The 14,524-nt window shown below is 43.5% G+C and overlaps 1 protein-coding gene across 1 annotated transcript; it reads right to left on the bottom strand.

The window, feature by feature from the left end:
* Positions 1–7,277: 7,277 nt before the first annotated feature.
* LOC134489441 (ovomucoid-like) lies at positions 7,278–11,595 on the bottom strand. Its single transcript, XM_063292120.1, has 4 exons — positions 11,439–11,595; positions 10,715–10,743; positions 7,876–7,985; positions 7,278–7,527 (listed from the first exon to the last, which is right to left on the bottom strand). The coding sequence occupies exons 1-4, from the start codon at positions 11,488–11,490 to the stop codon at positions 7,455–7,457; spliced, it is 264 nt and encodes an 87-aa protein (XP_063148190.1). The 5' UTR covers positions 11,491–11,595; the 3' UTR covers positions 7,278–7,454.
* Positions 11,596–14,524: the final 2,929 nt, after the last annotated feature.

The following is a 14,524-nucleotide window of genomic DNA, read 5'->3' as shown; positions in this document are numbered from 1 at the left end:
TTGCAAGGTTCTGCCCTTTCTTTCAGCAACACCATTTTGCTGAGGGGTGTACGGGTTAGAAAGAATTTGTTCTATCCCTTTTTCCACTAGGAACCTTCTGAATTTGTGAGAAAGGTATTCTCCTCCTCTATCACATTGGAGTGCAGATACAGGCCTAGGGAATTTTCCATTTGCCCATGTCACAAAACTTTTAAATTTCTCAAATGCCTCATCTTTATGTTTTAAGATGTAGATAAATGTGTATCTTGAGAAATCATCAATGATGGTCATTGCATACCTTGCTTGTCCAAGACTTGGAGCAAAAGGACCAATAATATCAGAGTGTACAATTTCCAAAGGTCTAGTTGTAACTCTGTCACTGTGCTTACTCACAGGAGCTTTTAGTGTTTTGCATTCTTTGCAAACTACACAATCTAAGTATTTATCACAGGGTTTTATCTTTAGGTCAGCACACAGCTGTGGCATTTGTGCTATATACTTGTAATTAGCATGACCAAGTCTCCTGTGCATCAGGTGTACACATTGGTCATGATATGGTGTGTTGCCAACTGCAGCCTTGCAGCTTGGCTTCCTTGCATTTTGCACAATGTACAAGGAGTCTTTTAACATACCAGTAGCACACAATTTCCCATTTTTACGTATCTCACAACCATTTTTCTTAAATGTTATGATACACCCTGTTGCAGCCAATTGTGCCACAGATAAAAGGTTTGATTGTAAATTTGGCACATACAACACACCTTTTACAGTTTCTCCTAAGCAGGATAAATACAAGTCACCTTGTCCCATAATTTTGGTCACAGACCCATCAGCCAAAGATACACTTTGTCTTTCAGTTTTAGACAGTGACACAAAAGAGCTTTTACAATTACATAAATGACAACTGGCCCCAGAATCTAACACCCATACATCAGAATTACCCTTCTCAGCAACCTGTGCAATTTGGGTTGTCTGAAGAGCCTTCTTCTGTGTTGCCCTTGTGTTCTTCTGCTCTGTCTTTCTACTCTTGGGTCTCATGGCACAGTCTCTTTGCAAATGTCCAGCTGAACCACAAGTGAAGCATCTCTGGCTTGCTAGCGCTGTGCCCTCAGGTTCCTTTCCCTTCTTTTCCCTCATTTTCTGGTCTTGCAGCTTTCCAGAAGAGATGGGGGGGGATCTTTCCTCTCTCTTCTCCCATTCAGCGAGTAAGCGCTGTGTAACATACGATGGGGTGAGGTCTGCTTCAGGCATAGCCTCCAGGGTACAAATCAGCGTGTCCCACGTTTCATTCAGTGAGGACAGGAGGATATAGGATTTTGTGAGAGGTGTAAATTCCATTCCTCTCTCCTGCAACTCAACAAACAGCTGCTGAATAAAATGCAGGTGCTCAGGAAGGCTTTCTCCTTCTGCAAGGTAGGCTCTGTACAGCTTTTTCGTCAGAGTAACTTTACTCCCTGCTGTTGCCTTTACATATAAGTCTCTCAAAGCGTCCCAAAGTTGCTTTGCAGACTGCATGCCTCGCACGTGGACTAGCTGATTGTCCTCAACTCCCAAGATAATGGTGGCTCTAGCCCTCTCATCCTGTCTCAGCCATTCAGCATTGGGATTTTGGGGGGTTTGCTCACCAATTGGCAGCCAAAGATTCTCTCTGCGAAGATACATCTCCATCTTCAGGGCCCAATTCAAATAGTTGGTCTCTGATAGGCGCTCCAGAGGCATCGCTGAGGGCTGGGAGGTAGCCATGGCTTCTTCCTTCTTTTGCAAGTCACCTCAGCTGGCTTCTTTGTCCTGCAGACCGGTAGTTGCTGGAAAATCTCCAGGTGGCTCCAAAGAAAATCTTCACAGGTCTTTGCTACCTGCCTTTAAATTGTGCACGAGGTGTGGAGCTGATCTCTCTTTTCTCTCTGGGGTTTTACTGCGTTGTTTACTGGGCCCATAACCTGTTGCAGAATGCTGGGAAAGCCTTTAGCCCAGGAGAGGTCAAAAAAGTCACACACCAAGCATTTCTATAAAAATAATTTATTTACAGAAAACAAAAACAAAAGCAAAACATTTAAAGGACTTAGCTCTCATTGAGAGCTACCTGGCTTGCTACATGCCGGCAGAGAGAAAAAGAGGAAGTGAGAACAAGTCCGGGCAGGTCCTCCCCCAGGCTATTTTGCATGAAGCACGTGCGAGGAGACAATCACTTGCAACCTTTCACCCGGCCAAATGATTAGGTATAATAGTAGCTTAATCTGTTAGTAGGGAAACCTTAACACTCCCCTTTTTACACTACAGATTAAGATGCAAACCAATCTTCTCTGACTTTATATGTCTTTCCATTCACATTACCATTATCTCCCCTTTGGTTTAACAGAAAGCTACCATTCTTCTTCCTGTGTTTTTCCAAACCTAGGTAATTGGTCACAACTCCAAGGCTTTTTAATATGAAATGGCTTTTCATGCAGGCTTCAAAATCAAGCCTTTGTTTTTCTGTTGATGTGAACAGCAGCAAATCATCAACATAAATGCACAGATACATACAGCCTTGTTTGTCCTTCTTCATATATACACAGGGATCTGCTTTTCCTTTTTCAAAACCAAAATTCTGCAGTTTTTCATCTACTTTTTGGTTCCAGGATCTAGCAGCTTGTTTTAACCCATAGATTGACTTCTGCAGTTCACAGACTAGATTCTCCCCTTTTTCATAGCCAGGGGGTTGCTGCATGTATAATCTGTGGTCTAAATCACCATAGAGAAATGCAGTTTGAATGTCATAGTGGTTAACTGACATTCCCTTGAGTGCAGCAACTTTTAACAGTAATCTAATTGATTCACCTTTAGTAACTGGTGCAAAAGTCTTGTCAAAGTCTAAATCTTTCCTTTGAGTGAACCCTTTTGCAACCAACCTTGCTTTATATTTTTGGATTTTGCCATCAGCATCCCTTTTCAGTTTGAAAACCCACCTACAACCCAGACAGCGTTCATTGGGAGGTAGATTTACCAGTTTCCATGTTTTATTTTCCTTCAAGGATGCTAATTCCTGTTGCATGGCAGAATGCCAATTTTGTGCAATCTCAGGTGGTAAAGCATTCACTTGTTCTAGAGACTCAGGTTCTGTGAATATGTGAAAAGCCTTTACTGTATCAGCCTGAAAACGTGATGGAGGAACGCCTTTATTACTCCTCTGAGATCTGCGAGGTAATACAGGGCTTAAATTTTGACTCCTATCACTTTCCTGAGAAGCATCTGTCTCATCAGACAGATCTTCAGTTTGCTTTTCTGGTTTAATGTCCTCATCAGGCAAAAGATCACCATCAGCAAGTCCTTGCTGTTCTCTTGTGGTGGTCAGTTCAACTGGAGAGCTAGAATTTAATCTCCCCCAGTTTTGTTCAGCAAAAGAAGCGCTTTTGCTAATTATTAATTTCTCTCCCATTATGAACCTGTAGCTCCTCTGGCTTTGTTCATAGCCAACAAAGATGGCTTTCTTTGTTGTGGGGCCTCCTTTCCTTCTCTGCTGTTTTGGAATGTGAACCCATGCAGTGCTACCAAACACTCTAAGATGGCTTACCTTTGGTTTCACACCATAAAACAAATGGAATGGAGTGTCCTGAATCATAGAGTTATACAACCTGTTCTGAACATAACAAGCAGTCGATAAAGCTTCTCCCCAGAACTTAAAACATAATCGTGAATCTTTTAACATGCATTCCATCGCATTTTGCAAGGTTCTGCCCTTTCTTTCAGCAACACCATTTTGCTGAGGGGTGTACGGGTTAGAAAGAATTTGTTCTATCCCTTTTTCCACTAGGAACCTTCTGAATTTGTGAGAAAGGTATTCTCCTCCTCTATCACATTGGAGTGCAGATACAGGCCTAGGGAATTTTCCATTTGCCCATGTCACAAAACTTTTAAATTTCTCAAATGCCTCATCTTTATGTTTTAAGATGTAGATAAATGTGTATCTTGAGAAATCATCAATGATGGTCATTGCATACCTTGCTTGTCCAAGACTTGGAGCAAAAGGACCAATAATATCAGAGTGTACAATTTCCAAAGGTCTAGTTGTAACTCTGTCACTGTGCTTACTCACAGGAGCTTTTAGTGTTTTGCATTCTTTGCAAACTACACAATCTAAGTATTTATCACAGGGTTTTATCTTTAGGTCAGCACACAGCTGTGGCATTTGTGCTATATACTTGTAATTAGCATGACCAAGTCTCCTGTGCATCAGGTGTACACATTGGTCATGATATGGTGTGTTGCCAACTGCAGCCTTGCAGCTTGGCTTCCTTGCATTTTGCACAATGTACAAGGAGTCTTTTAACATACCAGTAGCACACAATTTCCCATTTTTACGTATCTCACAACCATTTTTCTTAAATGTTATGATACACCCTGTTGCAGCCAATTGTGCCACAGATAAAAGGTTTGATTGTAAATTTGGCACATACAACACACCTTTTACAGTTTCTCCTAAGCAGGATAAATACAAGTCACCTTGTCCCATAATTTTGGTCACAGACCCATCAGCCAAAGATACACTTTGTCTTTCAGTTTTAGACAGTGACACAAAAGAGCTTTTACAATTACATAAATGACAACTGGCCCCAGAATCTAACACCCATACATCAGAATTACCCTTCTCAGCAACCTGTGCAATTTGGGTTGTCTGAAGAGCCTTCTTCTGTGTTGCCCTTGTGTTCTTCTGCTCTGTCTTTCTACTCTTGGGTCTCATGGCACAGTCTCTTTGCAAATGTCCAGCTGAACCACAAGTGAAGCATCTCTGGCTTGCTAGCGCTGTGCCCTCAGGTTCCTTTCCCTTCTTTTCCCTCATTTTCTGGTCTTGCAGCTTTCCAGAAGAGATGGGGGGGGATCTTTCCTCTCTCTTCTCCCATTCAGCGAGTAAGCGCTGTGTAACATACGATGGGGTGAGGTCTGCTTCAGGCATAGCCTCCAGGGTACAAATCAGCGTGTCCCACGTTTCATTCAGTGAGGACAGGAGGATATAGGATTTTGTGAGAGGTGTAAATTCCATTCCTCTCTCCTGCAACTCAACAAACAGCTGCTGAATAAAATGCAGGTGCTCAGGAAGGCTTTCTCCTTCTGCAAGGTAGGCTCTGTACAGCTTTTTCGTCAGAGTAACTTTACTCCCTGCTGTTGCCTTTACATATAAGTCTCTCAAAGCGTCCCAAAGTTGCTTTGCAGACTGCATGCCTCGCACGTGGACTAGCTGATTGTCCTCAACTCCCAAGATAATGGTGGCTCTAGCCCTCTCATCCTGTCTCAGCCATTCAGCATTGGGATTTTGGGGGGTTTGCTCACCAATTGGCAGCCAAAGATTCTCTCTGCGAAGATACATCTCCATCTTCAGGGCCCAATTCAAATAGTTGGTCTCTGATAGGCGCTCCAGAGGCATCGCTGAGGGCTGGGAGGTAGCCATGGCTTCTTCCTTCTTTTGCAAGTCACCTCAGCTGGCTTCTTTGTCCTGCAGACCGGTAGTTGCTGGAAAATCTCCAGGTGGCTCCAAAGAAAATCTTCACAGGTCTTTGCTACCTGCCTTTAAATTGTGCACGAGGTGTGGAGCTGATCTCTCTTTTCTCTCTGGGGTTTTACTGCGTTGTTTACTGGGCCCATAACCTGTTGCAGAATGCTGGGAAAGCCTTTAGCCCAGGAGAGGTCAAAAAAGTCACACACCAAGCATTTCTATAAAAATAATTTATTTACAGAAAACAAAAACAAAAGCAAAACATTTAAAGGACTTAGCTCTCATTGAGAGCTACCTGGCTTGCTACATGCCGGCAGAGAGAAAAAGAGGAAGTGAGAACAAGTCCGGGCAGGTCCTCCCCCAGGCTATTTTGCATGAAGCACGTGCGAGGAGACAATCACTTGCAACCTTTCACCCGGCCAAATGATTAGGTATAATAGTAGCTTAATCTGTTAGTAGGGAAACCTTAACAGTTTGCCCTCAAAGGATTTAAATGGCACAGAAAACAAAACCACTTTTCATGACGACTCCTTCACCTATGAACCTACTCTTCTGGAATTATGAAGGTTGTAATTTAGGAGCACAACCTTTATTATATGTGCAATTCTGATTTAAATCTAAATCCAGTCAGATGGTGTAGACTTTGGATGGGCTGATTCTGAATCACTGATTCATGGTTCAAATCAAATAATATAGTTCATTCATAGTTTACAAGAAATCTCTTTTAAGTTATGATTCTATTTACCTTTGGTTGGGAACAATCTCCATGGAATATCATATGACTTAAATCTGTGTCAAGATGTATGAGATGGCCTAGTTTATTGCTCCAATTGACTGGAAGTTTTCATTGTCTTGGCCCCTAGTGAGCTGTTGTGTTCCCAGTCCAAAAATGGATCTGCAGTCTTTTTCACAGACTTCTGTGGAATCATTTTTATTGTCAGACTTCCAGGAGTCAGAAGATCCATTCCAAATCACTCTGACATCTACCACAGAACCTTTTACTTTCTTTCCATTCCTGCCCTTGAACATTCTTTCTTACATTGGGAGTTTGTCACCACTCTTGACTTGGTAAGAACTGTTGAGTAGGTACATACTTTCCCTTCAGCTCAGCTCTCCTTTAACAAGTTCTGCTTTGGTTTGCTATAGTATGAAAGTTTTCCTCTTTGTCCTTTTTAAGATACAGAGATAAACTTTAATGAAGTAACAGAAGCTGTGCAGCTGTTCATTTGCTCGAGTGTTTTATTTCCTTTTAATTTTAAACTGGATCTTCCTCATTTCTTTTTACATGAGTGAAAGAGACACACTGAGGGGACAGAGCTACTGCCGTCAGATGAACCTCTGGCCTGAGAATCATTATTTTATAGCATGGGTGCCAAGTAATGACATGTTTTAAAAATATTCCAAATCTAATAAAATGTTGAGCAAATTACACCATCAGCAAAATAATGTGATGTGACTCTTGTTGTATCTGGCTGCTGCTGATTGAATCACATTAAATTTTTCCCATGAGAGGAAAACCTTTGAAATGGAGCAGCACAGGAGGAAGAGTTCAGGCTGTCAACCTCAGTCCAGCTGTGCCAGACTCAGGCTGGTGTTCTAAATACATAAAGCACGAGCTTTGCCTCATCACTATGTATAAGTTCAGTATCTAAAGGGAGGGAAAGATATGTGTTAAAACGGTTGATAAGGAAATAAGGTATAACTCCTTACTGTCATGTGTAAGTGATATATATATATATATGAATGCATCTAAATTGCATGTATATATGTTATAGAACTCCTGTATGCATATGATATATACTGAGTGCAGAAGTAAAAAAAATACAGATTGTGCTGCTTACTTGTTTACTAAAACAACCAATTAAAATGTTACATATTACAAGACATACTCAGAAAAAAATAGAGAAAAAGCAAAGAAAGATGGCGTTCATTATGATGATGTGATGAGTAAGAGACCAAGTGAGCTGGGATGGTAGTTGTTTTTTAGTTTAGTGGACGTACAGCCTTAATTTTTCCTGAACTCTGGAATATGCCCACATGTTCCATGGTGCTTTAACTTAAGCATTCCACGACTCTTTCTGGTAAGACAAAAGCAAAATGGGGTGTGAAAATTCAGAAGGTGTAAAATTACTCATTATTAAATGAACTAAAAAGAGAAAAAGCATAAGTAAGGTTAACTCCCAATGTAAGGTCTATTGAAGTTGGCGATGAATTCAGCATCTCCTGTTAGCTGCTCCACTTGACAAGGCAATCCCTTTCTCCAAGTCCCCAGGCTCATTTCTGTTAGAAAATTCGGAGTCAGGAAGCAGGATGGTACAGAGATCAAATGCGAGAATCTTAAATTGCCCACATGCTGAGAGCTAAGCACAAAACAGCTCCGGGGAACACTTGTTTTTCACTCTGCAAGACATGAAAGTTATACTCACACAACTGCATTGCAGAACAAACACCTGTTGGCATAGGTGTGGCCATCCGAACCACAGCGTGGTTTATACTCCAGAGTACAGAGTTCTTGTATCTGACCATCACAATGCATCTGCAGAAAGTAGTAACACGTTTTTCAAATCTTTTGTCCCTTAGGATTGCGATGATAATAAACCTTTAATTGTTATAAAATTAATTACATAGAAAGACAGTGGCTGGATATACTTGCTCCATCAGCAAAACGTTCCTTTTTTGAGGGACACATGTGCCACTATCTGGTAAGGCTGGGGTCTGTATCATTCTGCCAAGGGAGTTAAGAGAGGTCCGTAACTTCTTAGCTAGAGGTGTATACTTGAATCTTATTAAACTGAATTTCATTAATAGTAAGTTAGGTGGCAATGTATGTGCTTTCATTCTTCCAAACACAATAAATGGTCCTTCCCCAATGGCTAGATTGAAGCCAATCAGAGAGAGAACTGGTTTTTACTCTAAATTAGAGATGGAAAACCAGAAGCCTACAATTCCCATCCTCCCTTACCATGGGCTATGCTTGCTGGGGCAGCTGGCAGTTGTAGTCCATCCAGAAACACTTGAAGGCCTCAGACCCATCACTTCTAATCTAAGTAATATATAGGATGGGATCCAGGCTTAATCATACTTTAAGCCTAGCAGGACGTACGTCAGCCATTACTACCTTGTTCCACCAATTGCAAAAGAACTAAAGTTGAACTAACATAGGCTGGATCCAAACCATATTTTAGACAATACAAGGTAGAAAAAACTAGATACCTATCCTTGGGCAACATCTATTCTTGCCCACTCACATCCATTCATCCATTCTTGCCCATTCACAGTAATAACAGTGGCTTTATTTTCCACTTAAATCTTAATAATGTGGGGGCAAGAAAAGTCTCCTGTGGAATATAATTAAACAGATCATTGAGATGGCTCTAAAGTCTTGTCCTTGTATAGACAGTTTTCACCAGAAGAATGCAGAGGAGGGATTTAAGACATAACTGGATTATGGGACAGAGTCATCTGAGATAAGGCAAGGCTTCTGATTTCCTCAATCCATTAACTTATTCCGCTAAAGTTGGACTGGAATAATCTGAGCCATACTATCTGGTCCAATGAAGCTATAGCTGATATGAAAGCAATCTCATGTAGACCTGTAGCCTATGGTAGCTAGATTTATAAACCTTTTTATCACTGGAGCTCTCAACTCAGTTTATAATGAGTCTTTTCAGATTGGAAGTATTGAAATCCTGATCTCAGAACATTCTAAGTGAACAAATGTCAAAGGCCTTAGAACACTGAAGTTATAGTTGGGGTATGTGTGGGGATGTGTGCATCAAAAGTTGAGACGGTAATTGTGGCCACTTGATTGCAGCCTTGCGCCTTTGTTATGTTTTGATCCTCAGTTGTGACCTTCAGTTGTGACCGTGCCTTTCTTTCTTAAAGGCATCCAACAGCCCCTTCATTCCAGCTGTAGATGCCATAAATAGAGTAAATATTTGTCCAATTCCTTTTAAAATAATCAAAATAGACCATCACCATTTCTGATGGTAGTGCGTTCCATAGTTCAGATATGTGCTGTGTCAAGAAGTACTTCCCTTTATTGGACCTGGATCTCCCTGGATTTAGTTGTAATGGAAGTTCTAATATTGTGGAAAATGGAAAAAAAAACTTCTCTTTACCCACATATATCATAATATTTATGATTTTATACAGTTGTCTTCTATTACCTAGTTTTGCTCTAAGCTTAAAAAACAAAACAAAAAGAGCCAGTTTGGTCTAGTGGTTAAGGTGCTGGGCTAGAAACCAGGAGACTGAGAGTTCTAGTCCCACCTTAGGCATGAAAACCTGGCTGGGTGACTTTGGGCCAGTCACTCTCTCTCAGCCCAACCCACCTCACAGGGTTGTTGTTGTGGGGAAAATAGGAGGAGGAAGGAGTATTAGGTATGTTCACTGCCTTGAGTTATTTGTAAAAATAATAAAGGCGGGATAAAAGTTAAATAAATAAAAATAAAAAAATAAAAAACAAAACCCAGGTACCAGATGCTTTGCTCCTGGAGGACTGTGCCAATCTCTTAATAATGTGATTATTTTCCCCTTACACTTTTCAGGTTTATGATTTCCTTTTTCAGGTGTGGTTGTCATATAAACATGTTACTAATTGGCTGCTTTATTTCCAGTCCCCTTTCTAATACCTCCAAGCATGGAAATTGCAGATTGGCTGACTCCTTTCTTAGTCACTGCCAACTCAGATTCTACAAATGCACCTGTGAAGATTAGGGTTTTGTACTAATGTGTGCATGTGTGTGTGTGTACCTGTATATATCTTTGTACTTGCTTACAATGAACTGTGTTTATCATTTTGACAGCCATTCACTCAGTTTGGAAAGATTATCTTGAGTCCTTTGCAATCTCGTTTCAATTTTATTACTCTGATCAGCTTGGTATCTTGGTGAATTTTGGTCCTCATGGTTCACCCCTAACTCCAGATTATTTATAAACAAATTGAAGAATTTAGGTGACTGATCTCAGCAGCAGTGATTATCTTCCCTACATCTCTCTGGCAGAATTATAATAATTTAGATTTTGAACCATGTTTATTTCTGACTGTACATCATTTAAGCAGCCAAGCCATTTCTCAGCTAAGAAACTGAACAGAATGAGAATTAGAGTTTTACCTCTGTACCATTTAAGTCTGTCAAACATCACATTTTCATACCTAGATTTGTTTTTAGTTTTTCTTTGTTCTGGAAAAAGCACTAATCTTAATTTTCAACTAAATCAGAGGGATTTAATAATGAATTAAAAAGACACAGCTGCACTTACCTGTACTTTTTTTGCTTCAGTAACAAAATCTAGAACCAAACAGCAATAGTATAAAAGCATTAAATTCAAAGCTGATGTTGAAAAATAGTTGACTGGAGAACATTTCTTTGATTATATAAACATGAATACATTTTATTTCACTTCTCCTTTATTTTCTCAAAAAAACCCTATATCCCAATACCCCTATATACACATTATTTTCAGTATCATTGAATAACATTTGCAACAAAAACTATCAATTAAGTTGACAACATAAGTTAAAAAAATATTTTTCTTCAAAATTTATTCAAAACCAATGATCTTAAGTTCTTCAAGCTTCCTTCCATAGATATCTGAAACTTCATACAAGTTTTAAAACTTCATGCAACTTCTGCATCCTAACAGCAGCCAGGAATAAAGTACACATCACGAGTGTGCTTTCATTTAGGATATGGACGCTCTTTGCCTATAGATTTACCTCATTACCTGGGGATTTTCCTGTGTCAGCAACTAGCAATGTGAGGTTTCTTCATGCAAGAGGATAAATTCCACATGGCAAACTTTGGAATTCATTATCGTCCTTCCACTGAATCCCTGATCTACAGAATTGTTTCTGATGCAGAGGCTTTTAGAATGCCTGCTGGTTAATGTGTTCTTTTCTGAGGAATGTGTGATGGATTATGCCCATTTCCAAGAGGCAAGCTTCTTTGGAAAGGAATCGTTGCAATTATGAGATGGGACTCACCCATATAGAAGAATAGCGTCAGGGCGAAGAGCATAAAGCCTGCTGTCTTCATGATGTTCTTGTTTCCTCCTTCTGAAGTCCCCGCTAGCCCTTTCTGATCCCCAGATCCCACCTGCAGAGGATGCGTCTAGTCACTATCCTATGTCGTTGCTTTATGTTGGGGTGTGGGTATATATACACACACACACACACACACTTGCAATACTGTGATATAAAACTTGCTCAAATTAATATTTAACTATGGAAATATGACATCTGCAGTAAATTCCAACAGCACCAACTTTCCTTATCTGCACAGGGAACAGTTGGCATCTAGCTTGTTAGCAAATTTGGATTACTGCAACGTGCTCTACATGGGGCTGTCCTTGAAAACCACCTGGAAGCTGCAACTGGTCCAGAATACAGTAGCACGTGAGGTTTTGGGTGCCCTCCAGTTCACTCAAGTACAGGGAGTCCTCGACTTATGACAGGAATTGGGACCGGAATTTCTGTTGCTGAGTGATGTGGTTGCAAAATGTGGGGTGTGCAGGGATGCACGAGGGTGTGAGGAAGGGTTGGGGAGGGTGTGTGGGATGCGAGGGAGGCACAGAGAGGGTTGGAGAAGGTACACAGGGTGCAGGGGGTGCACAAGGGTGCGAGGGAGATGCAGCAAGTTTCAGGGAGGGTGTGCAAGGGGTGCACAAGAGTGTGAGGGAGGCATGGCAAGGGTCAGGGAGGGTGCGTGGGGGTGCACAAGGGTGTGTGGTGAGGCTTGGGGATGGTGCACAGAGCTGCATGAGCGGCTGGTGCAACAGAAGCAGAGAGGGGCTGGGGGAGTGTGTGCGGGTTTGGGAGACTTACTCCAGTGACCTGTGATCTTCCCTGCTGGCTTCTCCTTTGACTTTTTGGGAAAGCTGCAGGGATGGTGTCATGTGCGCCGTTTCAATGTATTCGATGCATCGTAACGTTTCGCATGTCATTAATGGGATGCGTGTTGCATTTGTCTAGGGAGGATGGGAACGATTATATTTTGGCTTTGCTTTGGAATGTGTTTGTGTTATCTACTGCGCTCAAGGTTACTTTCCCAGGCTAGCAACTCTGACGATTGCTAGCACCTGTGCCGGGCGGGGCTGTTATGAGGGAGGCGGGATACGTTTGAAGCAAGGGTTTAAGTTTGTATTTGGCGCGCTTTTGCTCATTCTCAGCTTTCTCTGTAATTGCTTTTAGTACTCTAATAAATCAGATCTCATTTAGCATCCTCTTGTGAGTCTGAGTATTTGGGGCTGGGGCAATCATTACATAAAGCTGAGAATCTCAGTTCCTAACTCCGCTGGCCCCTGTCCAAGGAAGACAAGCGTCTAACTTGTGAGGGAGAGAGCCCGCGATGACCGAGCCCGAAATCGTGATGATGGAGGAAGGGGAACCGGACTCGACCGTGAGGCCGTCCGGCCGACCGTCCCAAGGAGGGGAGCTGTCCGCCATCAGAGAGGAGGCGAGCTCCGGGTCGGAGAGCGAAGCCGGGGGGCTGAAAACGGCCCCGGAGACCACCGTGAATTCTCCGGGTGAGCTGCTCACCTGGGATGAGACCCGAGGAGATGCCACAGCAGCGGGGGGCCCATCCTGGAGGCAGAGATACCCTTTATCCCCCAACGTGGTGCAGGTGCAGCCAACGGAGGGCTCACCCACTCCGGATCGAATCAGAGTGCTGGAGTCGAAAATGGATTCGTTGGAGGCTATTCTGAAACAGCTGAGCTTGGATGTAACCTCGATGCGAGAGCTCCGGGAAGAATCCAGCCAGAGGCATTCAACCCCTTCCTCCCAGGGGCTGACCCCGGAACGGCGACGGGTGGTGCGGAGGCGCGAAGGGGACCAGTCGGTCCAGATGGAAATCGCAGCAGCGCCCGGGCGATCGCCCCGGGGCCCCGTGCCGCTCCGAGTTAGGGAAGCACCAGCCGCTGCAGCCCCGGTGGTGGGGCGCAGCCCGGCGGGAGGCGGTATGCGAGACTTCCCTGTCAAGTTTGATGGGGACCCGACCAAACTCTCGTTCTTCCTGACTAATGCGAAAGCTTATATGGAAGAATGGGGGGGGGTTTTCCAATCGGAGAAGGCAAGAATCATCACCATTGCCACCAAACTGAAGGGGAGGGCGGCAGACTGGTATGTCCAGATGTGCCAGTCGGAAGCGCCTGAACTGGAAAATCTCGAGGAGTTCCTCTGGGCGTTGAAGCAACACTTCGAGGACCCCTTAGCAAAGGAGAGAGCAAAGCGAGCCCTGAAAGAACTCAAGCAGGGGTTCCGATCAGTGGCCGATTATGCTTTGGAGTTTAAAGCGCTAGCTGGGAAGGTGGATGACTGGTCCCAAGCAACCATTATCGAGCTCTTCAAAGATGGCTTGAATACCGAGGTGCTGCGCTGGTCCCTGGGGAGGGACGACCCATACACGCTGTATGAGTGGATCCTGCTAGCAGGAAGGGCTGAACATGCCCAAGAGGTCTTTGCCCAGCGGAAGACCGTCAAGTCGGGGCGGGAGATGAAGCCCAGCCGCACATCGACCACCGGGGGAAAACCGGGACAGCGACCCTGGGACGAGGAGCGTGAGAAGCGGTATGCCAAAGGATTGTGCCTGAGATGCGGTAAGGAGGGGCATAGAGTGGCAGCATGCCCGAAGGCAAAGGTGGAGGAACGGCCCGGAAAACCGCCGGCGAAGTCCCCTGCGTTGCCGAGGAAACAGAAAGCTGCGGTGGCTGAGACCGAGGGAGACGATGTGATGTTCTACGAAATTGAAGGGGAGACCGAAATCCCGCAACCGGCGGGAAACGCCAGCCACCTGCTCTAAAGGGCGCCGCTGGGCAGGTGGTAGAAGACGGGCGCGAGCCTCCAGCGGTGAGTGGCACTTACCGCATACTCATGGTGAAATTGAAATTGGGTTCACAAGTCAAGACGGTGGAAGTATGGGCCATGATTGATTCGGGGTGTTCCCGGTGTCTGATGCACCCCGACGTGGTGGCGGCTTTGGAGCTCCCCACTTTTCCCCTACAAAGACCCATCGCATTTACTCAATTGGATGGGTCCATGGCAGGGGGCAAACCGGTCACCCACTTTACAGG

The sequence above is a fragment of the Candoia aspera genome, chromosome 2 (genome assembly GCF_035149785.1).
Source record: "Candoia aspera isolate rCanAsp1 chromosome 2, rCanAsp1.hap2, whole genome shotgun sequence".
Taxonomy (NCBI): domain Eukaryota; kingdom Metazoa; phylum Chordata; class Lepidosauria; order Squamata; family Boidae; genus Candoia; species Candoia aspera.
The sequence above is the reverse complement of the archived record's forward strand: the minus strand, read 5'-3'. Positions and strand labels throughout refer to the sequence as shown.